This window comes from Salmo salar, chromosome 28 (genome assembly GCF_965601325.2).
Source record: "Salmo salar chromosome 28, fSalSal1, whole genome shotgun sequence".
Taxonomy (NCBI): domain Eukaryota; kingdom Metazoa; phylum Chordata; class Actinopteri; order Salmoniformes; family Salmonidae; genus Salmo; species Salmo salar.
In genome coordinates, this window is record NC_138318.1 from 39,512,200 (window position 1) to 39,540,000 (window position 27,801).

At 39.1% G+C, this 27,801-nt stretch overlaps 1 protein-coding gene across 1 annotated transcript in view; it reads left to right on the forward strand.

The window, feature by feature from the left end:
• The window catches only part of LOC106589947 (cAMP and cAMP-inhibited cGMP 3',5'-cyclic phosphodiesterase 10A), a 97,076-nt gene that overhangs the window by 32,541 nt on the left and 36,734 nt on the right, over nt 1-27,801 (forward strand). Inside the window, exons 5-11 of the mRNA XM_082970594.1 lie at nt 2,219-2,359; nt 2,629-2,790; nt 4,311-4,361; nt 7,255-7,313; nt 15,196-15,247; nt 18,722-18,864; nt 20,803-20,895. Coding sequence (XP_082826720.1) covers nt 2,219-2,359; nt 2,629-2,790; nt 4,311-4,361; nt 7,255-7,313; nt 15,196-15,247; nt 18,722-18,864; nt 20,803-20,895 — 701 coding nt within the window. The remainder of the gene's footprint in view (nt 1-2,218; nt 2,360-2,628; nt 2,791-4,310; nt 4,362-7,254; nt 7,314-15,195; nt 15,248-18,721; nt 18,865-20,802; nt 20,896-27,801) is intronic.

The following is a 27,801-nucleotide window of genomic DNA, read 5'->3' on the forward strand; positions in this document are numbered from 1 at the left end:
AATTGGTGAAGTGAAATGAAAAAAATAACTGTTTACATTTTTTTTATTTTCTTTTTACAAAAAACGGAAAAGTGGTGCGTGTATATGTATTCACCCCCTTTGCTATGAAGCCACTAAATAAGATCTGGTGCAAATAATTACCTTCAGAAGTCACATAATGAATTAGATAAAGTCCACCTGTGTGCAATCTAAGTGTCAGATGATCTGTCACAGGATCTCAGTATATATACACCTGTTCTGAAAGGCCCCAGAGTCTGCAACACCACTAAGCAAGGGGCACCACCAAGCAAGCGGCACCATGAAGACCAAGGAGATCTCCAAACAGGTCAGGGACAAAGTTGTGGAGAAGTTCGGACAGGTTTGCATTATAAAAAAATATCTGAAACTTTGAACATTCCACGGAGCACCATTATATCAATTATTAAAAAATGGAAAGAATATGGCACCACAACAAACCTGCCAAGAGAGGGCTGCCCACCAAAACTCACGGACCAGGCAAGGAGGGCATTAATCAGAGAGGCAACAAAGAGACCAAAGATAACCCTGAAGGAGTTGCAAAGCTCCACAGCGGAGATTGGAGTATCTGTCCATAGGACCACTTTAAGCCGTACACTCCACAGAGCTGGGCTTTACGGAAGAGAGGCCAGAAAAAAGCCATTGCTTAAAGAAAAAAATAAGTGTGGTTGCCAAAAGGCACGTGGGAGACTCCCCAAACATATTGAAGAAGGTACTCTGGTCAGATGAGACTAAAATTAAGCTTTTTGGCCATCAAGGAAAACGCTATGTCTGGCGCAAACCCAACACATCTCGTCACCCCGAGAACACCATCCCCACAGTGAAGCATGGTGGTGGCAGCATTATGCTGTGTGGATGTTTTTAATCGTCAGGGACCGGGAAACTAGTCAGAATTGAAGGAATGATGGATGGCGCTAATTACAGGGAAATTCTTGAGGGAAACCTGTTTCAGTCTTCCAGAGATTTGAGACTGGGACGGAGGTTCGCCTTCCAGCAGGACAATGACCCTAAGCATACTGCTAAAGCAACACTTGACTAGTTTAAGGGGAAACGTTTAAATGTCTTGGAATGGCCTAATCAAAGCCCAGACCTCAATCTAATCGAGCATCTGTGGTATGATTTAAAGATTGCTGTACACCAGCAGAACCCATCTAACTTGAAGGAGCTGGAGCAGTTTTACCTTGAAGAATGGGCAAAATTCCCAGTGGCTAGATGTGCCAAGCTTATAGAGACATACCCCAAGAGACTTGCAGCTGTGATTGCTGCAAAAGGTGGTTCTATAAAGTATTGACTGTGGGGGGGTGAATAGTTATGCATGCTCAAGATCTTTTTTGTTGTTGTCTTTCCTTGTTTGTTTCTCAATAAAAAATATTTGGCATCTTCAAAGTGGTAGGCATGTTGTGTAAATCAAATGATTCAAATCCCCCAAAGATCTATTTTAATCCCAGGTTGTAAGGCAACATAATAGGAAAAATGCCAAGGGGTGAATACTTTTGCAAGCCACTCTATTCTCAATGATAAATGTGTGTACACCATTAATTGAAATGAAAATATTACAGATTGCACATTTAAGTGAGTCATTGAGTGTATCCCGTATCTCGTCTCAGAATTTGTGTTAGTTAATATGTTAATGACAAACATGATGTAGTGTATAGAAAGTGATTGAGTGTATCCATGTTTCCTCTCTCTCTCTCTCTGGTCCTTCCTGATTGAGTGTTTCCATGTTCATCTCTCTCTCTCTCTCTGGTCCTTCCTGATTGAGTGTTTCCATGTTCATCTCTCTCTCTCTCTGGTCCTTCCTGATTGAGTGTATCCATGTTTCCTCTCTCTCTCTCTCTCTGGTCCTTCCTGATTGAGTGTTTCCATGTTCATCTCTCTCTCTCTCTGGTCCTTCCTGATTGAGTGTATCCATGTTTCCTCTCTCTCTCTCTCTCTGGTCCTTCCTGATTGAGTGTTTCCATGTTCATCTCTCTCTCTGGTCCTTCCTGATTGAGTGTGTCCCATGTTCATCTCTCTCTCTCTCTCTGGTCCTTCCTGATTGAGTGTTTCCATGTTCATCTCTCTCTCTGGTCCTTCCTGATTGAGTGTTTCCATGTTCATATCTCTCTGGTCCTTCCTGATTAAGTGTATCCATGTTCATCTCTCTCTGGTCCTTCCTCATTGAGTATATCCATGTTCATCTCTCTCTATGGTCTCTCGTCAGAGTGTGTGTTTGTTTAAACCGACGGTGGCTGAGGACGGTCCTCCCACCCTCATCCCAGCTGGCCCGATCACGTTTGGAACCACCATCGCCGCACACGTGGCCACAACACGTAAAACACTGCTAGTAGAGGACATCACAGGGGTGAGATTCAGCATATTATAAATATACCTAACCCTAACCCAAAAACCCTAACCCTAATGCAGGATAAATCAAACGTTCCAAAGTATTTGGTTATATTTCAAATGCTTTGACCTCATAACCCCTGACTTCTGTGTGTGTGCAGGATATTCAGGGATTCAGACACGGGGATTCATGTTCACTCTGTCCTTTACCTTCTCATCCTCACCACCCTTTAACACTTGCCCCTTAACCCTTGACCCTTAGATTCTAATCTCTCTCTCTCTCTCCAGGACCAGCGTTTCCCAGAAGGCACAGGTCAGGACTCAGACTCAGGGATTCATGTTCACTCTGTCCTGTGCCTCCCCATCCTCACGGCCATTGGTGACCTCATAGCTATCCTGGAGCTGCATCGGCACTGGGGCAACGAGCCCTTCAATACCAGCAACCAGGAGGTACAAGCACGCATGAACACACACACGCACACACACACACCAAGCCTGTCTGTGTAAACAGAGCGTATGACTGTCGAGGGCTAGGCAATGCCTTCCTGTAATAGTGCCATTAAGAGGTCATAAAGAGAGGAGCAGGGAGTCCCTGAGGATCAGATCAAGGTTTTGTAAGGTAGCCTAGTGGTTAGAAAGTTGAGCCAGTAACCAAAAGGTTGCTGGTTCAAATCCCTGTGCCGATGAGGTAAAAATCTGTTGTTCTGCCCTGTTGTTCGGCTGTTAACCCACTGTTCCCCGGGTGCTGTGGATGTCGATTAAGGCAGCCCCCCGCACCTCTCTGATTCAGAAGGGTTGGGTTAAATGAGGAAGACACATTTTCAGTTGAATGCATTCAGTTGTACAACTGACTAGGTATCCCCCCCTTTCCATTAGTCCATAAGGAGAGCAGCAGTTAGTCCCTGAAGACTCTGCTATCAGCTGCTAATGAGCCAATCAGAGACATGTAGACATGTATAGATGGCAGGCACTGAGGGGTTAAGTATTAGATTACCCAGTGGGACAAGATGGTTGTAATGACTTTATAAGAACGTCAACGTATTCTCGTTGTAATGACATCTTTTCAACCAGTTTTGCCTACTGGGATATTACGTAGCAGGCATTATTCAGAGAGAGCATTAGGTTGGATAAAAACACAGGATGAGGAAACACATGGGGTACTGAGAATAGTCATTATATGATAAATGTTACCCATATTCATGTGTGTCACGGGTGTCATTGTGTAGAGATGACCAAAACGCAGTGGGAATGTGGATGCTCATCTTTATATTTATTAAATAAAGAGAACACGAAAAAACAACAAAACAAAGAACGTCAGACGACAGTTTTACAGGCTATACGCAGCAGTGCAAAATACAACTATCCACAAAAACCCCAGGTGAAAACAAGCTCCTAATATATGACTCCCAATCAGGAACAACGACGTACAGCTGTTCCTGATCGGGAGCCACACAGACAACAAAGAAATAGACAAACCAGAAAACCATAGAAAACCAAAACCAGAACATACACTAAAACCCCGGAATACATAAACCAAACACCCCTTTAATACTACACACACAACCCGAACCATATGAAACAAATACCCTTCTGCCACGTTTTGACCAAACTACAATACAAATACTCCCTCTACTGGTCAGGACGTGACAATGTGATAGTTTGCTTTATGTGTATATTAATAAATATCCCTAAATATGTCAAATTTAAACATGTTCTTTTTAAATATTTTTTTACTGTCATTATTTTTTTACTTCTTGCTTCTAGAACTTGAGACTTTTATTAAAAAAATTATAATTTCTTAAATGCTAAATGTTGATGATGCTATGTGTTTTTAATCTATCTGTCCAGGGACTATAGATGAAAACTAGCCATCTGGCTAAATCTGGCACATTTACAGAAATGTTAATTGATATGCATTGTCCCTTTTTCAATTAAATAAATAAATAAACATTATTTTCTCTTTTTTTAAGGTTGCAACGGCGAGTTTAGCATGGGCATCTGTAGCTATTCACCAAGTACAGGTGAGCATTGAACTTGGTTTTTTCATCAGACAGTTAAAGAAATGTTTCCGTATGTGATGTCTCACGTGTATTTGGTTACAAATGCTTTGATAACACTCTTGATAAATGCTTGACTAACACTCTTGATAAATGCTTGAAAACACACTCCTGATAAATGCTTGGTAACACACTATTGATAAATGCTTGATTAACACTCTTGATAAATGCTTGGTAACACACTCTTGATAAATGCTTGATTAACACTCTTGATAAATGCTTGGTAACACACTCTTGATAAATACTTGAAAACACACTCTTGATAAATGCTTGGTAACACACTCTTGATAAATGCTTGGTAACACACTCTTGATAAATGCTTGATTAACACTCTTGATAAATGCTTGATTAACACTCTTGATAAATGCTTGGTAACACTCTTGATAAATGCTTGGTAACACACTCTGGATAAATGCTTGATTAACACTCTTGATAAATGCTTGATTAACACTCTTGATAAATGCTTGGTAACACTCTTGATAAATGCTTGGTAACACACTCTGGATAAATGCTTGATTAACACTCTTGATAAATGCTTGGTAACACACTCTTGATAAATGCTTGGTAACACTCTTGATAAATGCTTGGTAACACACTCTGGATAAATGCTTGATTAACACTCTTGATAAATGCTTGATTAACACTCTTGATAAATGCTTGGTAACACTCTTGATAAATGCTTGGTAACACACTCTGGATAAATGCTTGATTAACACTCTTGATAAATGCTTGGTAACACACTCTTGATAAATGCTTGATTAACACTCTTGATAAATGCTTGATTAACACTCTTGATAAATGCTTGGTAACAAACTCTTGATAAATGCTTATTAACACACTCTGGATAAATGCTTGGTAACACACTCTTGATAAATGCTTGGTAACACACTCTTGATAAATGCTTGGTAACACACTCTTGATAAATGCTTGGTAACACACTCTTGATAAATGCTTGGTAACACACTCTTGATAAATGCTTGGTAACACACTCTTGATAAATGCATGACTAACACTCTTGATAAATGCTTGGTAACACACTCTTGATAAATGCTTGGTAAAACACTCTTGATAAATGCATGACTAACACTCTTGATAAATGCTTGGTAACACACTCTTGATAAATGCTTGATTAACACACTGTTGATAAATGCTTGGTAACACACTCTTGATAAATGCTTGGTAACACACTCTTGATAAATGCTTGAAAACACACTCCTGATAAATGCTTGGTAACACACTCTTGATAAATGCTTGATTAACACTCTTGATAAATGCTTGGTAACACACTCTTGATAAATGCTTGATTAACACTCTTGATAAATGCTTGGTAACACACTCTTGATAAATGCTTGATTAACACTCTTGATAAATGCTTGGTAACACACTCTTGATAAATGCTTGGTAACACACTCTTGATAAATGCTTGGTAACACACTCTTGATAAATGCTTGGTAACACACTCTGGATAAATGCTTGGTAACACACTCTTGATAAATGCTTGGTAACACACTCTTGATAAATGCTTGGTAACACACTCTTGATAAATGCTTGAAAACACACTCTTGATAAATGCTTGGTAACACACTCTTGATAAATGCTTGAAAACACTCTTGATAAATGCTTGGTAACACACTCTTGATAAATGCTTGATTAACACTCTTGATAAATGCTTGGTAACACACTCTTGATAAATGCTTGATTAACACACTGTTGATAAATGCTTGGTAACACACTCTTGATAAATGCTTGGTAACACACTCTTGATAAATGCATGGCTAACACACTCTTGATAAATGCATGACTAACACTCTTGATAAATGCTTGGCTAACACACTCTTGATAAATGCTTGGTAACACACTCTTGATAAATGCTTGGTAACACACTCTTGATAAATGCTTGGTAACACACTCTTGATAAATGCTTGGTAACACACTGTTGATAAATGCTTGGTAACACACTCTTGATAAATGCTTGGTAACACACTCTTGATAAATGCTTGGTACACACTCTTGATAAATGCTTGGTAACACACTCTTGATAAATGCTTGGTAACACACTCTTGATAAATGCTTGATTAACACTTGATAAATGCTTGACTAACACTCTTGATAAATGCTTGGTAACACACTCTTGATAAATGCTTGGTAACACACTCTTGATAAATGCTTGGTAACACTCTTGATAAATGCTTGGTAACACACTCTTGATAAATGCTTGGTAACACACTCTTGATAAATGCTTGGTAACACACTCTTGATAAATGCTTGGAAACACACTCCTGATAAATGCTTTATAAGTAACATGTGGTCGATGGGATAGGGTTGTGTCGGCTGTGAACATGATAACTTACTGTTGTGTTTCAATAGTTCATTGGCTCAAATAACGCTCATAGTACAATTGCATGTGTGTGTTTGTCCCGGGTTGTGTTCTCATGACGGTGTTTGTGTGAAGCAGAACTCCACTGTGACTGGGTTTCCGGTAGGTCTCAGTCTAATCAACCCTAAAGCCTTTTTTTACACTTGACCCCCCAAGGGACATCATTATGGCCTGTGGAGCCTTGTGGTTTGTACCTACGTGAAAAGTACAGTGTCCCAACGCATCCTGGGTCACAGTGGGTCTCTCTCACGTTTCTGTCTGTCCAAAAATACACAATTTTGTTACAGGAGTCTGCACTGATTTAAGGCAATGGTGTTTCTCTCTCTCGCTCTCTCTCGCTCTCTCTCTCCCCCCCCCCCTCTCGCTCACGCTGTAATCCTGCTGTTGACACATAAACAAAGTGCTAACTAACTGTTAGCATGCCATCGTTGACGTTAGTTTGAAAGCTGAACATCCGATGTGTTGTTTCTGCATCCCCAGGTGTGCAGAGGCCTAGCCAAACAGACTGAGCTCAATGACTTCCTACTAGAAGTGTCAAAGTAAGATTGTCTCAATGACTTCCTACTAGAAGTGTCAAAGTAAGATTGTCTCAATGACTTTTCCTACTAGAAGTGTCAAAGTAAGATAGTCTCAATGACTTTTCCTACTAGAAGTGTCAAAGTAAGATTGTCTCAATGACTTTTCCCACTAGAAGTGTCAAAGTAAGATTGTCTCAATGACTTTTCCCACTAGAAGTGTCAAAGTAAGATAGTCTCAATGACTTTTCCTACTAGAAGTGTCAAAGTAAGATTGTCTCAATGACTTTTCCTACTAGAAGTGTCAAAGTAAGATTGTCTCAATGACTTATCCCACTAGAAGTGTCAAAGTAAGATTGTCTCAATGACTTCCTACTAGAAGTGTCAAAGTAAGATTGTCTCAATGACTTTTCCCACTAGAAGTGTCAAAGTAAGATTGTCTCAATGACTTTTCCCACTAGAAGTGTCAAAGTAAGATTGTCTCAATGACTTTTCCCAGTAGAAGTGTCAAAGTAAGATTGTCTCAATGACTTTTCCCACTAGAAGTGTCAAAGTAAGATTGTCTCAATGACTTCCTACTAGAAGTGTCAAAGTAAGATTGTCTCAATTACTTTTCCCACTAGAAGTGTCAAAGTAAGATTGTCTTAATGACTTTTCCCACTAGAAGTGTCAAAGTAAGATTGTCTCAATGACTTTTCCTACTAGAAGTGTCAAAGTAAGTGCCACTTCTGTGTTGTAGTAACAGGCACATATACAGATGTCGGATTTTAACTCGATCACTCTTTTTGTCGCAGAGAATTTTCCTGCTGCTTCAAATTGAGCAGTTGTCTTTCTCTCCGTGGGGGGGGGGGGGGGGGGCAGTTCAGTCATTGGGATCAGGGCTTGATATCAAAATCATCCTGTTTCTCACTTGCTCAAACGCTAGGCCTGGGTTGTATTACTGCAACATTTAAATGTAGAAAAGTGTTTCTGAAATGCAGCCATACACATTGTTTTATATATCGGTCTCCACGACATACAAGTGTCAAATGTATTCGACATGCAGCTCTGCAGTAGGCTATAGCAATGGTACATGAAAGCCCATGATTTTTGAAAAACTACAGCAGGGCTGTCAAACCCTGTTCCTGGAGGGCTACCCTGTAGGTTTTAACTCCAACCCTAGTTGTAACTAACCTGATTCAGCATATCAACCAACTAATTACTAGAATCAGGTGACTAGATTAGGGTTGGAGTTAAAACCTACAGGACGGTATCTCTCCAGGAACAGGGTTGGAGTTAAAACCTACAGAACGGTAACTCTCCAGGAACAGGATTGTTGTTAAAACCTACAGGATGGGTATCTCTCCAGGAACAGGGTTGGAGTTAAAACCTACAGGAGGGTATCTCTCCAGGAACAGGGTTGGAGTTAAAACCTACAGGATGGTATCTCTCCAGGAACAGGGTTGGAGTTAAAACCTACAGGAAGGTATCTCTCCAGGAACAGGGTTGGAGTTAAAACCTACAGGATGGTATCTCTCCAGGAACAGGGTTGGGAGTTAAAACCTACAGGACGGTATCTCTCCAGGAACAGGGTTGGAGTTAAAACTTACAGGACGGTATCTCCCCGGGAACAGGGTTGGAGTTAAAACCTACAGGAAGGTATCTCTCCAGGAACAGGGTTGGAGTTAAAACCTACAGGACGGTAGCTCTCCAGGAACAGGGTTGGAGAGCCCTGATCTACAGTATATATTATCGAAAAAGAGACCAACTTAAGGTTTCTAGGGAACCTAAGGTTACAAATCAACTGTCAAAATTGAGTTTGATCGTGGCCTGGTGTTGTCTAGTGGTTAAGGCTGCTGCCTTCAGCGTGCACGTACAGGCCGTCGGCGTCGGTTCGATTGCGGCCCATGCCCTTCTGGCACAAATTACTCCCCCCCCCCCCCCCCCATTCACTTGATTTAGTTACACATTTCAAATATGGACAGTCCAGGGATACACCCACTGGTCTAGGGGCGGGGGGCACGAGCTTTGGGAGGGCTGGCATCCCAGATAGCATAGAACACATCATAAGCCATGACATTGTTTTTGAATTACAGGAAATTAGCTCTAAAACAATGACCGTTTCTCTCAGCCAAAATGTTTCTCTCTGACCCACGGCATATACTGGCTCAGGACCTTGCGAAACTGAGTAAATGCTTTATTTTAATTGTACGGAATGCTTGTCAAAATAGATAAATCGCTTTTGGTCTGTTCAAAAAGTTGTTTCCGATGATAATACCACCCAGAGGGCCAACATATCTTGAAATAATTTGGTTGCAAGCAGGACTAAGGTGACACCGACATCGTCTTTTAGGGAGCGGTCATGAAGGTAACCAATAATGGTAGCTATTGAGATCTGCTGTGCGTGTGAATTTTAGCTCGTATTGACGGTTTAACATCAGCTGGCAATAATCTACTGCCATCGATGGTTGCAATAGGCCACTTTTTATTTGATTTATATTCCAATAGTCTACATTCTGTAGGCTACCTGCTAGCCTATCCGTTGTCACATAAGGAAAGGTGTAAAAACCTCTAATAGGTTACTGTTTGTGTCTCCCTGGCTGAGTTGATGTGCTGATTTGGACCATCAGTTGATTGACAGCTGATTGAACAGCTTGTCGAACAGCTGAGTTCACTATCCCAACTCCTGCAATTCATGCCAACCCTGTCTCATGAGATAATCATTTGTCATTATCATTTCAAGAATCTGGCACTTTGCCGCAACCATGTGTTAATGTTACAATCCTCCTACTGCTAAATGGCATGTTATTAGGACTAAATCCTCCCACTGCTAAATGGTAAATTATTAGGACTAAATCCTCCCACTGCTAAATGGTAAATTATTAGGACTAAATCCTCCCACTGCTAAATGGCATATTATTAGGACTAAATCCTCCCACTGCTAAATGGTAAATTATTAGGACTAAATCCTCCCACTGCTAAATGGTAAATTATTAGGACTAAATCCTCCCACTGCTAAATGGTAAATTATTAGGACTAAATACTCCCACTGCTAAATGGTAAATTATTAGGACTATATCCTCCCACTGCTAAATAGCATGTTATTTGGACTAAATACTCCCACTGCTAAATGGTAAATTATTAGGACTAAATCCTCCCACTGCTAAATGGCATATTATTAGGACTAAATACTCCCACTGCTAAATGGTAAATTATTAGGACTAAATCCTCCCACTGCTAAATGGCATATTATTAGGACTAAATCTTCCCACTGCTAAATGGTAAATTATTAGGACTAAATCCTCCCACTGCTAAATGGCATATTATTAGGACTAAATCATCCCACTGCTAAATGGTAAATTATTAGGACTAAATCATCCCACTGCTAAATGGCATATTATTAGGACTAGCCTATATCGTCATCACACTGTATGATCATTATATTATATAAGCCTATTATTATTCTTTCTTAAAAGGTATTTTTTTGAAGAAGTAGGGCAGTACCACTCTTTTTACAATTTAGGAGCTTTTATTGAAGAGATGGAACGGTGGGGGAGGGGGAGTCCAAGGGCAATGGACTGGAATCAAACTCATGCCGACTCTGGCATAATGTGTGCCTGGGATCGGCAGCTGTTAACACTGGACCACACAGACGCTGATGCCACCCATCATTTCTTATGTCTATCTCTTGCCTTGAACATACAGTATAATAAAATAATAGATTTGTCCCTAGAGAAAAATACATCTACCCCCCTTACAAATATTTACAGTTATTATAATTCACATAAGAATTCACACGAAACGCGAAACGACTAAATCCTCCCACTGCTAAATGGCATGTTAATAGGACTAAATCCTCCCACTGCTAAATGGTAAATTATTAGGACTAAATCCTCCCACTGCTAAATGGCATGTTAATAGGACTAAATCCTCCCACTGCTAAATGGTAAATTATTAGGACTAAATCCTCCCACTGCTAAATGGCATGTTAATAGGACTAAATCCTCCCACTGCTAAATGGTAAATTATTAGGACTAAATCCTCACACTGCTAAATGGCATATTATTAGGACTAAATCCTCCCACTGCTAAATGGCATGTTATTAGGACTAAATCCTCCCACTGCTAAGGGGAGACGCCCAGTGGACCTGCAGTCTGAGCATAGCCTGCGTAGGCTATAAACACAACGAGTCTGATGGAACAGATAAGAACGCTCGGCTTGAAATGTTTGATCAACTATTATTTCTTCACATTATAAGCGTAGCGACGCGCACGCGCGGTAACACGTGTAAATGTTACAAAATACAGGTAGAGGGACTCCACCAGTCTAATGCCACACATGCCACTAGATTCATATGACAGAGATGGAAATGAATATCTGTTTTAAAAATTCAGAAAGGAGGGTTCGATCTAAAAACATTTGGATGTGAATGTCTGGCTCAGTTGACAGCCTCGTTCATCTATTTCAGTAGGCCTAGTCCACTAACTAGCCTATTAAATCACTGTCCGGCACAAATCAATGAACCGTCATCCAGCTTCACGGTTCGAAAGAGGCGCGTAATTCCAATGCATATAATAGGCCGACAGTATGCAACGTCCAATCACGGATAGGCCTACAATCCTATATATTTAACATTAATACCCCTCCAGTCCTGATGCTTTTGTTTTTAAGCGCTGTTGGGTCCACCATTGCTAACAGACTTGCCTAGTTAAAATAAAGGTTAAGAACAAAGTCTTATTTACAATGACGGCCTACCACCGGCCAAACCCGGGCCAATTGTGCGCCGCCCTATGGGACTCCCAATCACTGCCAGTTGTGATACATCCTGGATTCAAACCAGGGTGTCTGTAGTGACGCCTCAAGCACTGAGACACAGTGCCTTAGACCGCTGCGCCACTCGGGAGCTATTGGACAGGTATAAATTGTACAAATTGCTGTTTGGGTCATGGGGTGGGTGCATTCCAATGAGTTGGGTCCGGGCCTGTTGGAACCGAATCGGTAGTATTTATACCCAGCTTAAGGTACAATGTCGGTACAGTACTGTTTTTGTATAGCCTACAAACACCGCTTCCAGCTGCCCCCTGGCAAGGATTGTAAATATTTAATATTCATTCAAATCCTCCTGCTGGAGGATTATTTTAATTTGACCAATTATCTATAGCCTTATCAATCATCAATACCCTTATCAATCATCATTACCCTAATCAATCATCTATACCCTGATCAATCATCAATACCCTTATCAATCATCAATACCCTTATCAATCATCAATACCCTGATCAATCATCAATACCCTTATCAATCATCAATACCCTTATCAATCATCATTACCCTTATCAATCATCTATACCCTTATCAATCATTAATACCCTTATCAATTATCTATACCCTTATCAATCATCAATACCCTTATCAATCATCAATACCCTTATCAATCATCATTACCCTTATCAATCATCTATACCCTTATCAATCATTAATACCCTTATCAATTATCTATACCCTTATCAATCATCAATACCCTTATCAATCATCAATACCCTTATCAATCATCAATACCCTTATCGATCATCTATACCCTTATCAATCATCAATACCCTTATCAATCATCAATACCCTTATCAATCATACCCTTATCATAGATATGCTTATCAATCATCAATACCCTTATCAATCATCAATTCCCTTATCATTCATACCCTTATCAATCATCTATACCCTTATCGATCATCTATACCCTTATCAATCATCAATACCCTTATCAATCATCAATACGCTTATCGATCATCAATACCCTTATCAATCATCAATACCCTTATCAATTATCAATACCCTCATAAATCATCTATACCCTTATCGATCATCAATACCCTTATCAATTATCAATACCCTCATCAATCATCTATACCCTTATCAATCATCAATACCCTTATCATTCATATCCATATCCTACCCTTATCATCAATACCCTTATCAATCATCAATACCCTTATCAATCATACCCTTATCATAGATATGCCTATCAATCATCAATACCCTTATCATTTATATCCTTATCGTACCCATATCAATCATCAATACCCTTATCATTCATATCCATATCCTACCCTTATCATCAATACCCTTATCAATCATCAATACCCTTATCAATCATACCCTTATCATAGATACGCTTATCAATCATCAATACCCTTATCAATCATCAATACCCTTATCATTCATACCCTTATCAATCATCTATACCCTTATCAATCATCAATACCCTTATCAATCATCAATACCCTCATCAATCATCTATACCCTTATCAATCATCAATTCCCTTATCATTCATATCCATATCCTACCCTTATCATCAATACCCTTATCAATCATCAATACCCTTATCAATCCATACCCTTATCATCAGATACGCTTATCAATCATCAATACCCTTATCATCTCTATATCCTTATCGTCACCCATATCAATCATCAATACCCTTATCAATCATCAATACCCTTATCAATCATCAATACCCTTATCAATCATACCCTTATCAAAGATACGCTTATCAATCATCAATACCCTTATCATTTATATCCTTATCGTACCCATATCAATCATCAATACCCTTATCAATCATCTATACCCTTATCAATCATCTATACCCTTATCAATCATCTATACCCTTATCAATCATCAATACCCTTATCAATCATCAATACCCTTATCAATCATCAATACCCTTATCAATCATCAATACCCTTATCAATCATCAATACCCTTATCAATCATCAATACGCTTATCGATCATCAATACCCTTATCAATCATCAATACCCTTATCAATTATCAATACCCTCATAAATCATCTATACCCTTATCGATCATCAATACCCTTATCAATTATCAATACCCTCATCAATCATCTATACCCTTATCAATCATCAATACCCTTATCATTCATATCCATATCCTACCCTTATCATCAATACCCTTATCAATCATCAATACCCTTATCAATCATACCCTTATCATAGATATGCCTATCAATCATCAATACCCTTATCATTTATATCCTTATCGTACCCATATCAATCATCAATACCCTTATCATTCATATCCATATCCTACCCTTATCATCAATACCCTTATCAATCATCAATACCCTTATCAATCATACCCTTATCATAGATACGCTTATCAATCATCAATACCCTTATCAATCATCAATACCCTTATCATTCATACCCTTATCAATCATCTATACCCTTATCAATCATCAATACCCTTATCAATCATCAATACCCTCATCAATCATCTATACCCTTATCAATCATCAATTCCCTTATCATTCATATCCATATCCTACCCTTATCATCAATACCCTTATCAATCATCAATACCCTTATCAATCATACCCTTATCATAGATACGCTTATCAATCATCAATACCCTTATCATTTATATCCTTATCGTACCCATATCAATCATCAATACCCTTATCAATCATCAATACCCTTATCAATCATCAATACCCTTATCAATCATACCCTTATCAAAGATACGCTTATCAATCATCAATACCCTTATCATTTATATCCTCATCGTACCCATATCAATCATACCCTTATCAATCATCAATATCCTTATCAATCATCAATACCGTAATCAATCATCAATACCCTTATCAATCATCTATACCCTTATCAATCATCAATACCCTTATCAATCATCAATACCGTAATCAATCATCAATACCCTTATCAATCATCTATACCCTTATCAATCATCAATACCCTTATCAATCATCAATACCCTTACCAATTATCTATACCCTTATCAATCATCTATACCCTTATCAATCATCAATAACCTTATCAATCATCAATACCCTTACCAATTATCTATACCCTTAGTTTATCATTCTCTCTCTTTCTCCAACAGAACGTACTTTGACAACATTGTGGCAATAGATTCTCTACTTGAACATATAATGGTACGTTTTTGTGTGTATGTGTCTATTTCGTATTTTGTCTATTTTGTGTTTGTTTCTATTTGTTTGTGATGCATGCTATTTCAGGGAAGGGACTACCACTTCCAAGTGTCTGGCCCAAGTCCATGAGAGTTGTCTAGAATGTGTATGAGGACAGTGGACGTGTGTCGTGTTGTGGTGACATACTGTACTGCGTACTGTGTATTGTATTGTCATGTGCCGCTCGTTTCGCCTCAGTTCATATGTCTCATATCCTGTTTTTGATAGTTTTTACCTGACAGTTGATGTAACTTCGACTTGTATTGCCTTGCTAACATGTACTGTTTAAAATACCTTTCTGAATCCATTTATGATTACACCGAACCCTGGAGCGAATCAGGTAACACTTTACAATAATGTTCCATTTGTAAAAGGTTTATAAAGGGTTTGTAATTATGTTATTAACGGTTATTTTATCATTTGTAAATGCATTATAAACCATTTAATATATGGGTTATAATAATTAGACATTTTAGCAGACGCTCTTATCCAAAGCGACTTACAGTAGTGAATGCATACATTTCATAAATGTTTTCTCCGTACTGGTCCCCCGTGGGAATCGAACCAACAACCCTGGCGTTGCAAACACCATGCTCTACCAACTGAGCCACACGGGTAGGTCAAACTAGTTCGATAGTCAGTCAGTGCTTGCCAAATAGTGAGCCACTATTTACCTCCAGCTATTAAGCATTTATAAATGCACTTACAAATGCATATAATATTGAACACTTAATGCATAGTTAAAACAATTGTTATTTTCTCACTTTTGGGTGTGATGCAGAAATGGTTTGTTTTCAGACCAATGGTTAACTCCCATGATGCCCCACGTTTGAAACCAAGATGATGCATTGGTACACTTATTTATTCCAGGAATAAAGGCCTCATCTGAAGATCTCAAGTCATATTATTGGTGTGGTTCGCTGGATCCGGAAGTTTTGCTGAATGATTTAGCAGGCTGCTCAGCTATCTAAGTAGCTAGCTAGCTCATGTTAGCTAGCACCTCTGTCCTAGTTAGCTAGTAGGTAAAACCTCAAATGTATTTTTCTTTTATATAGAAATTCTGCTATACGATTTAGTACAAGATACTCTTGGGTGTAAGAATCGACGCTGGAGACAAGAAGCAAGTACAGGGAGTGAACATTAAATGATTTATCTGGACATTTGAACTGAAATTAATGCTGACACGGGGAACAAACGGGGGAGCAGACAGTTACGGGGATATCAACAAAGGGAAGGAGTCCAGATGAGTCCAATGAGCTGATGCTGCGCGTAATGATGGTGACAGGTGTGAGTAATGAAGGGCAGTCAGGCGCCCTTGAGCACCAGAGAGGGTGAGTGGGAGCAGGCGTGACACTTTGGCATGATATAGTTAGCTAGCTAAGTAAAACATGTTTGCTGGCTCATTAGGTTCGCTAGCTAGCTGGTTAACTTTAGCTGCCAGCTAGCTAGTTAATATCGACATGACAGAATTTCCATGCAAGTTGTTTAGCTAGCTTTTTTGGATTAGCACGCTAGCTAGCTAGTTATCTAACTTTTGAACTGAGCTAGTTATCTAACCTTTTGTCTCTAACTAGGTAGCTGGTAAGTTAGCTAGTTAGCCTCCTTTGTCAGCACACTAGTGGTTCCAATTTTAAGACTAACACATACTAGCTAGCTAACTACCTAGTGTGTTATTCTGATAAATAGCTAACCCCTTTAATCTATGGAAGCTAGCTATTAGTGTTAGCAAGTAATGTTAAACACTAGCTAGCTATTATTATTATTATTAGCTAGCAATGGATAACATGACTAGCTAAACCTAAATGGTATAAATGATGATAATGGTGATAATATAGTTTTGTATAGCTAAAGTGGCTATGCTAAGTTGTCAATTCCTCTTCTCTCCCACAGATTGCCATACGGTCATAGACTCCAGGATCAAATCAAATGTATTTATATAGCCCTTCTTACATCAGCTGATATCTCAAAGTGCTGTACAGAAACCCAGCCTAAAACCCCCCAAACAGCAAGCAATGCAGGTGTAGAAGCACGGAGGGGAAAATGCTTAACATGAAAAGAAACATGAGACCCTACGTTATATTGTAAATAGTTAATCACTTGTCAATTTCTATTCCGACTTGTAATATTAAAAAGGGGAGAAAAATACCCCCTCTGAATCAGCTAGACTACTCACTATACCAATGATAGGCTACAGATTTGAGTCACTGCAATTAACATGTTTTCCCAATGTATTCTTACGTTAAATTACATTTTATTCTTATTATGTATTACATGCTTGAGGAGATTATATGCTGTTATAAATGTTTGCAACTCATTAATTAATGGCCAGAAGGTTCCCAGTTATTCTTTAGAAGTTATAAATATTAGTACGCCTAACTCATTAATAAATAGTAATCCGTTATACGTGTTGGTAACTCATTTGTTAATTTGACACTTTTTCCACTTATAAATGTTGATAACTCGGTTATAAATATTTATAGGACTGTCACTTTAAAATAAGGTATACTTTTAGAAGTTATACGTGTAGGTAAATCATTTATAGATGATTTGAGAGTTCACTCAGAGTTTAGACATACTTATAGGCAGTGTTGGGTCCACATCACTGCATTCATGAGAGCAGATCCAACACTATGTTAATTAAACATGTTCATGCAATGAATGGTGGGTATGAAGATCAAAACATTCAACATTGTGAGAGGATACCTCCTCCACTGTTTCACCAACCAAAGATATTACGGTTACCATTTCACACCAGAGCGTTCAACATACTTGGACTATCACAGAGAAGTGGTAAGTGTGTTGATATAATTTGGTAAGGGGGTTATATGTTAGGAATGATGATTGAATAACATCCTGGTTATAAAGTTGGCCAATGGGCATCAGGGTTTCAAAGGTGGGTCAAGACGCATCATGAAAACAAACCTCCTCCCTTCCCTCTCTTTCAGTTACTGGCCCAACCCTCTAACCACTAGGCTACCTGCCTCCCTTCCCTCTCTGTCAGTTACTGGCCCAACCCTCTAATCACTAGGCTACCTGCCTCCCTTCCCTCTCTGTCAGTTACTGGCCCAACCCTCTAACCACTAGGCTACCTGCCTCCCTTCCCTCTCTGTCAGTTACTGGCCCAACCCTCTAATCACTAGGCTACCTGCCTCCCTTCCCTCTCTGTCAGTTACTGGCCCAACCCTCTAACCACTAGGCTACCTGCCTCCCTATTAAATAATCGTTAAGAATGTATTTAGAACCCCTTTTAGAACCCCTTAACAAATGGAACCTTATTGTAAAGTGGTACCGTGAATCCTAACTTCCACTTTAAGTCAAATGCTCATTTAGTCATGGGTTGATATCAATGGGAAGGGAAGTTACGATTCGCCCCTGTCTGTGTGACCATGTCTTTCTGTGTGCCGTACTGATGCGGTTTATCATGGCGTTGTGTTTCAGATATATGCAAAAAACCTGGTGAATGCAGATAGATGTGCACTATTCCAGGTGGACCACAATAACAATGAACTGTACTCAGACCTGTTTGACATCGGGGAGGAGAACGAAGGCAAACCTGTCTTCAGGAAAACCAAAGAGATTAGGTAAGGGTTATGATTGATACTTTTACTGCTTATCTGAGTGATTCTCTGAAGGGTTGACTTGTGATCATGTGAACGATTCTCTGATGGGTTATATTGGATTGACTAGTGATCATGAGAACGATTCTCTGACGGGTTATGTTCAATTGACAAGGGTTCATGTGAACGATTCTCTGACGGCTATGTTGAATTGACAAGTGATCATGTGAATGATTCTCTGGCGGCTATGTTGAGTTGACTAGTGATCATGTGAACAATTCTCTGGTGACAGCTGCTGAGCAGTTGTAACCATAGAACTAGAATCCCTAGAACAAAGAAGCTGGAATCCTAGAACAGGGGAACTAGAATCCCTAGAACAAAGAAACTAGAATCCTAGAACAGGGGAACTAGAATCCTAGAACAGGGGAACTAGAATAGGGGAACTAGGATCCTAGAACAGGGGAACTAGAATCCTAGAACAGGGAAACTATAAATCCTAGAGAAGGGAAACTACAATCCTAGAACAAGGAAACTGGAATCATAGAACAGGGGAACTAAAACCTGTAGAACAGGGAAACTATCATCCTAGAACAGTAAAACTACAATCATAGAACGGGGAATCTACAATCCTAGAATGGGGAAAATACAATTATAGAATGTGGAAACTGGAATCCCTAGAACAAGGAAACTACAATCGCAGAACAAGGAAACTAAATCCACAGAACAGGGAAACTAGAATCATAGAACAGGGAAACTAGAAATCATAGAAGAGGGAAAATAGAATTGTAGAACAGGAAAATTAGAATCCCTAGAACAGGGAAACTAGAATCCCTAGAAGAGGGAAACTGAATATCCTAGAACAGGGACATTAGAATCCCTACAACATGGAAACTAGATTCATAGAACGTGGAAACTAGAATCATAGAATTGAGAAACTAGATTCCTAGAACAGGGGAACTAGAATCCCTAAAACAGAGAAACTAGAATCCTAGAACAGGGAAACTAGAATCATAGAACAGATGAACAGGGAATCTACAATCATAGAATATGGAAACTAGAATCCTGGAATGGGGGAACTAGAATTCCTAGAACAGGGAAACTGCAATCCTAAAACAGGGAAATTAGTATCCTAGGTCACAGAAACTAAAATCGCTAGAACAGGGGAACTAGAATCCTAGAACAGGGGAACTAGAATCTGTAGAACAGGGAAACTAGAATCCTAGAACAGGGAAACTAGAATCCCTAGAACAGGGAAACTAGAATCCCTAAAATAGTGAAACTAGAATCCTAGAACAGGGAAACTACAGTGGGGAAACTAGAATTTCTAGAACAGGGAAACTAGAATCCTAGAACAGGAAAACTAGAATCCCTAGAAGAGGAAAACTGGAATCCTAGAAGAGGGAAACTGGAATCCCTACAACAGGGAAACTAGATTCCTAGAATGTGGAAATTAGAATCATAGAATAGAGAAACTAGAATCCTAGAATAGGGGAACTAGAATCCCTAAAATAGTGAAACTAGAATCCTAGAACAGGGAAACTAGAATCATAGAACAGAGAAACTAGAACCCTAGAACAGGGAAAATAGAATCCCTAGAATAGAGATGTAGAATCCCTAGAACAGGGAAACTACAATCACTAGAACAGGGAAGTAGAATCCCTAGAACAGGGAAGAGGAATTCTTAGAACAGGGAAACTAGAATCCTAGAACAGGGAAGCTAGAATCCCTACAACAGGGAAACTAGAATTCTAGAACAGGGAAACTGGAATCCCAAGAACCGGGAAACTATCGTCCTAGAATGGGAAAAATAGAATCCCTAGAACAGGGAAGTAGAATCCCTAGAACAGGGAAACTAGAATCCTAGAACAGGGGAAGTATAATTCTTAGAACAGAAATGTCCATTCACCAATTCTAATTGTATGGTTGTAACCTCCAGCGCTCTTGTGTCCTCTCCTCGTCCAGGTTTTCTATAGAGAAAGGTATAGCGGGCCAAGTAGCACGGACGGGGGAGGTCCTTAACATCCCAGATGCCTATGCAGACCCACGCTTTAACAGGTGAAACTCCCATTTTACCCTGGCTGAGTCTGAACTGGAATCCTATCCACGGGTTGCACGTTTCGTCACAACATTGTTTTGAACGCTCGTTTTAGGACTGATGCCCATCTGAGCATTCCACTCAATGTGGTCTCAATAGGTGGTGATGAAGATGTATTCAAAAGTGCACTACTGTGACTTGGAAACATGATGACATTTCCAAAGGAGGCAAATAATTAGCAGGACAAGCTTTTATGATTTAAAAAAATAAATAATATTTTTTCTTTATTTAACTAGGCAAGTCAACCTCTTGGGGCTAGGTGGGACGCTAGCGTGCCACCCGTGGTGCACTCCATCAACAGCAGGTGCATTTCAAGAGCGGCAAATTTGAATCCAAATAAATGTCAAAATTCAAATTTTTCAAAAATACAACTATGTTACACCATTTGAAAGATAAACATCTCCTTAATCTAACCACGTTTTACGATTTCAAAAAGGTTTTACGGCGAAAGCATAAATTTAGAGTATGTTAGGACAGTACATTTACAAGAGTTGTGTGTAATGTTTTGTCAAGTCAAAGACAGGGTCACCAAAACCATAAAACCAGCTAAAATGATACACTAACCTTTTACAATCTCCATCAGATGACACTCCTAGGACATTATGTTAGACAATGCATGCATTTTTAGTTCTATCAAGTTGATATTTATATCCAAAAACAGCGTTTTACTATGGCATTGATGTTGAGGAAATCGTTTCCCTCCAATAACCGGCAGTCAAGTCAGCGTCACAAATTAAATAATTAAAATTAGAAAACATTGGTAAAATATTATATTGTCATTTAAAGAATTATAGATTTACATCTTTTGAACGCAATCAACTTGCCAGATTTAAAAATAACCTTACTGGGAAATCACACTTTGCAATAATCTGAGCACTGTGCCCAGAAAAATACGCGTTGCGATACAGACTAGACGTCATGTTGGGGAGATCTAAAATCGAAAATACTATGTAAATAATCCATTACCTTTGATTCTCTTCATCAGATGTCACTTCCAGGTATCACAGGTCCATAACGAATGTAGTTTTGTTCAAAAAAGCTCATCATTTATGTCCAAAAATCTCCGTCTCGTTAGCACATGATGTAAGCCAGCCGGACTTCTCGTCATGAACGAGGGGAAAAAATATATTTCCGTTCGTTCAAACATGTCAAACGTTGTATAGCATAAATCATTAGGGCCTTTTTTAACCAGAACATGAATAATATTCAAGGTGGACGAATGCATACTCTTTTCTAACGTATTGGAACGAGGGTACCCAACATGAAGTAGCGCGCCAGGTGTCTAATGGGACATCACCGTTCCATGGCTCTTGTTCGGTCAGATCTCCCTCCAGAAGACTCAAAACACTTTGTAAAGGCTGGTGACATCTAGTGGAAGCAATAGGAAGTGCCAAAATATTCCTAAACCCCTGTGTTTTTCAATGGGATAGGTTTAAAGTCAATACAACACATCAGGTATCCACTTCCTGTCAGAAAATGTCTCAGGGTTTTGCCTGCCAAATGAGTTCTGTTATACTCACAGACACCATTCAAACAGTTTTGGAAACTTTAGAGTGTTTTCTATCCATATATAATAAGTATATGCATATTCTAGTTACTGGGTAGGATTAGTAACCAGATTAAATCGGGTACATTTTTTTTATCCAGACGTGCAAATGCTGCCCCCTAGACCCAACAGGCTAAGAACAAATTCTTATTTACAATGACGGCCTACCACGGCCAAACCCTAACCCGGATGACGCTGGGCCAATTGTGCGACGCCCTATGGAACTCCCAATCATGGCCGGTTGTGATACAGCCTAGAATCAAACCAGGGTCTGTAGTGATGCCTCTATCACTGAGATGCAGTACCTTAGACCGCTGCGCCACTGCGGTCTAAGGCACCTCTAACACTTTAGATGCAGTATAACGTTAGCTGGCTAGCTAAGATTTGAAGGGAGAGCACCAACATTTTAGCTAGCTAACGTTAAAATTGTTAGCTATTTCTGACTATCTTTGCTAGCTCATGGCAACATTGGCATCTCTCTAAAGTAAAATGTATGCCTTTGTAACCGATGTGAAATGGCTAGTTAGTTAGCGGTGGTGCGCGCTAATAGCGTTTCAATCAGTGACGTCACTCGCTCTGAGACCTGAAGTGGTTGTTCCCCTTGCGTTGCAAAGGGCCGCGGCTTTTGTGGCGCGATGGGTAACGATGCTTCTGTGGGTGTCAGTTGTTGATGTGTGCAAGGGTCCCTGGTTCGAGCCCGGGTTGGGGCGAAGAGAGTTACGGAACCTACACTGTTACACCTTCATAATGATAGCAAAGTTGTTTTCTACTAATTATTTGTCTATTTCAATAATGTCATCATATTTCCAGGCCACTAAACTGTAATTTTTGACAAAACAGTCATTAGCCCACGTTCAGAAATAATGAGCATTAATCATCAGTGAGAAGTCAATATGCTGTAGAACGTTGACAACAATGGCAACGATGTGACGGAGGTGCAACCCATGAATATTATACACTACTTTTAAATAGATCTATATGGGCCCTGGTCAAAAGGAGTGCACTATATAGTGGATAGGATGCCATCTACTTTATGTGTGTCGTTTCCATTAGACCTGAATGTATTTAATTAACACTCGGTGCAGACCTGGGATAACTAGAGTTTTAACTACGCTTTGTGGAAAGTATTTTTACAAATATTTACTTTAGAGGTGACTACAACTATTTGAATACAGACCCCCCCCCCCCAAAATACTGCTTTTAAAACTATTTGAGTACAGACCCCCCGCAAAATACTGCTTTTAAAACTATTTGAGTACAGATCTGAGAAAGCAACTTATTTTCTGTAACTATTGGATTGGCTGCCTTCAACTAATAGCAAGGCTTTATCTGGAACTGCATGTTGAATATAGAAATAGAATGAATAGAGCCCGATCTCCTATACTATTCCCATCTATCTGACGGTCATATTTAATCTACACAATACATTTCTATCTGAACATTCTGTAAATGTCCATTCTCCTGAATGGACAAGGTGTACATAATCAAAGTCAAACCAATTACCAATGATATTTTGCACAGATACAATGCCTTGCAAAAGTATTGACCCTTTGGATTTCTTTGCACTTTATTGTGTTACAAAGTGGGATTTAAATTGATTTAATTGTCTTTTTTTTTGTCAACAATCTACACAAATTACTCCTTAATGTCAACGTGGAAGAAAATGTCTTTTTTTTTTAATTAATACAAAATAAATAACAAAAATATAGTTGTTGCATAAGTATTCAACTCCCTGAGTCAATACATGTTAGAAGCCCCTTTGGCATTGATTACAGCTGTGAGTCTTTCTTGGGTAAGTCTATAAAAGCTTTCCACACCTGGATTGTGCAATATTTGCTCATTATTCTTTTCAAAATTCTTCAAGCTCTGTCAAGTTTGTTGTTGATCATTGCTAGACAGCCATTTTCAAGTCTTGCCATAGATTTTCAAGCAGATTTAAGTCAAAACTGTAACTTGGCCACTCAAGAACATTCACTGTCTTCTTGGTATGCGACAGTGTATATTTGGTCTTGTGTTGTAGGTTATTGTCCTGCTGAAAGGTGAATTGCTCTCCCAGTCTGGTGTAAAGCAGACTGAAGCAGATTTTACTCTAGGGTTTTGCCTGTGCTTAGCTCCATCCCGTTTCTTTTTATCCTGAAAAACTCCCCAATATTTGCCCATGTCAAGCATACCCATACCATGATGCGGCCACCACCATGCTTGAAAATAAGGAGGCAGTTACTCAGTGATGTGTTGTGTTGGATTTGCCCCAAACATGAGGCTTTGCATTTAGGCCAAAAAGTGAATTCCTTAGCTGTGATTTATTTTCTTCAGTATTACTTTAGTGCCTTGTTGCATACAAGATGCATGTTTGGGAATATTTTTATTCTGTATATTTGAATACTTCTTTTCACTCTGTCATTTAGGTCATTATTGTGGAGTCACTACAATGTTGTTGATCCATCCTCAGTTTTTCTCCCGTCACAGCCTTTAAACTCTGTAGCTGTTTTAAAATCACCAATGGTCTCATCGTTAAATAAAGGTTAAAAAGTTTAATTCCTGTCCTGGAGCTCAGTTAAGAAGGATGACTGTATCTTTGATGTGTCTGGGTAATTTAACACATAATCCACAGCATATTTATTAATCCAACCACATTGTCCCATTTCAAAAAGGCTTTACGACGAAAGCATAACATTAGATTATGTTAGGACAGCACCGAGACAAGAAAAACCACACAGCCATTTTCCAAGCAAAGAGAGGCGTCACAAAAACCAGAAATACAGATAAAATTAATCACTAACCTTTGATGATCTTCATCAGATGGCACTCATAGGACTTCATGTTACACAATGCATGTATGTTTTGCTCGATAAAGTTCATATTTATATCCAAAACCCCCATTTTACATTGTGGTTCAGAAATGTTTTGCCTACCAAAACCTCCGGTGAATGGGCACATCAATTTACAAAAAGACTCATCATAAACGTTGATAAAATATTCAACAGTTATTCAAAGAATTATACATACACTTCTTAATGCAACCGCTGTGTCAAATTTCAAAAAAGCTTTACGGCGAAAACAAATTTTGCAATAAACTGAGTACAGCACTCAGATATCAAACAAGCCATACAGATACCAGCCATTTTGGAGTCAACAGAAATGACAAAAATTACATTATAAATATTCACTTACCTTTGATGATCTTCATCAGAATGCACTCCCAGGAATCCCAGTTCCACAATAAATGTTTGTTTTGTTTCGATAAAGTCCATCATTTATGTCCAAATACCTCCTTTTTGTTCGCACGTTTAGTCCACTACTCCAAATGCAGGAAGTGCACGCAAAATGTCACGACGAAAAGTCAAAAAAAGTTATATTTACGTTCGTAGAAACATGTCAAACGATGTATAGCATCAATCTTTAGGATTTTTTAAATCATAAATCTTCAGTAATATTCCAAACGGGCAATTCCAATGTCTTCAAAAAAGAAAAGGAACACAGCTAACTTTCACGTGTGTGCGTGCCACCGAGCTTATGTCATTTTCTCACTCATCTACTTCCAGGATTCTCTCCCTATTCACAGTAGAAGCATGAAACAATTTTCTAAAGACTGTTGACATCTAGTGGAAGCCTCAGGAAGTGCTAAATGAACCCTAAGTCACTGTATACTGCATAGGCAATCACTTGAAAAACTACAAACCTCAGATTTCCACACTTTTTGCCTGCCATATGAGTTCTGTTATACTCACAGACATCATTCTAACAGTTTTAGGAACTTCAGAGTGTTTTCTATCCAAATCTACTAATAATATGCATATCCTACCTTCTGAGCCTGAGTAGCAGGCAGTTTACTACGGGCACGCCTTTCATCCGGACGACAAAATACTGCCCCCTACCCAAGAGAAGTTAACTTGACCATGCTTAAATAGATATTCAATGTCTGATTTGTTATTGTTACCCATCTACCAATCACAGCCCTTCTTTGAGGCTTTTCGAAAGCTCCCTTTGATGTTGGATCTGTGCTTGAAATTCAAGTTCTTGACTGAGGGAGGGACCTTACAGATAGCTGTATGTATGGGGGTCATAGGAAGGGGTAGTCATAAATAAGTCCTGTCAACCACTATTATTTCACACAGAGTGAGTCCATTTAATTTATTATGTAATTTGTTAAGCCACATTTTACTCCTGAACTAATTTAGGCATGCCTAAATAAAGGGGCTGAATACTTATGCAACGACTATATTTTACTAATTCGTTTTTTTTCTTCCACTTTGACATTACAGAGTATTTTGTGTAGATTGTTGACTAAAAATTACAATTACATCCATTTTAATCCCATTTTGTAACACAATAAAATGTGAATAAATCCATGGGGGTCTGAATACTTTTGCAAGGCCCTGTTATAACTACTGTATGACTCTTTCAACATGCCACTGAAAAAGGTAGAAAACTGTCATTCATATATGATACCTGAAAATACTGCAGAGTAATTCAAAGACAATTGCAAACAACAAGTTGAATGCTTACACAGCAAATCCTCCAGTGTTATTAAAAATAACACTGACAGTGTTAAATCAACACTGAAATTGTGCAGTCTGTTGGCCCGTATAGACACACTTCTTACATGCTGATCAGACCGTCTGCGTGCTCCATCGCGCGTGTGCTGATTTTGTCCCCCCCACACCAAAAGCGATCAGGACACGCAGGTTGAAATATCAAAACAAACTCTGAACCAATTATATTCATTTGGGGACAGGTCGAAAAGCATTAAACATTTATGTCTATTTAGCTAGCTTGCTGTTGCTAGCTAATTTGTCCTGGGATATAAACATTGGGTTGTTATTTTACCTGAAATGCACAAGGTCCTTTACTCTGACAATTAATCCTCAGATAAAACGTGTACAGTCTGGCCAGCATGTTACTCTTCCTGGGGTTTATTATGGATCCCCATTAGTTCCTGCCAAGACAGCAGCTACTCAACCTGGGGTTTATTATGGATCACAATTAGTTCCTGCCAAGACAGCAGCTACTCAACCTGGGGTTTATTATGGATCCCCATTAGTTCCTGCCAAGACAGCAGCTACTCAACCTGGGGTTTATTATGGATCCCAATTAAGTTCCTGCCGAGGCAGCAGCTACTCTTCCTGGGGTTTATTATGGATCCTGTTAATGTTGCGACAGTTCGTTTCTGGTAACAGAACAAAATAGTCAGCACATAGTAACTTCTGATTGAGCTGTACTTTAATTAATGCAAACACGTGCGTGGTATATGTGTGGTTCGTATATATACGGTCTCGCTGTTTTACCTCGCATGGCAAAACAGAGAAGAGGACGACACCTC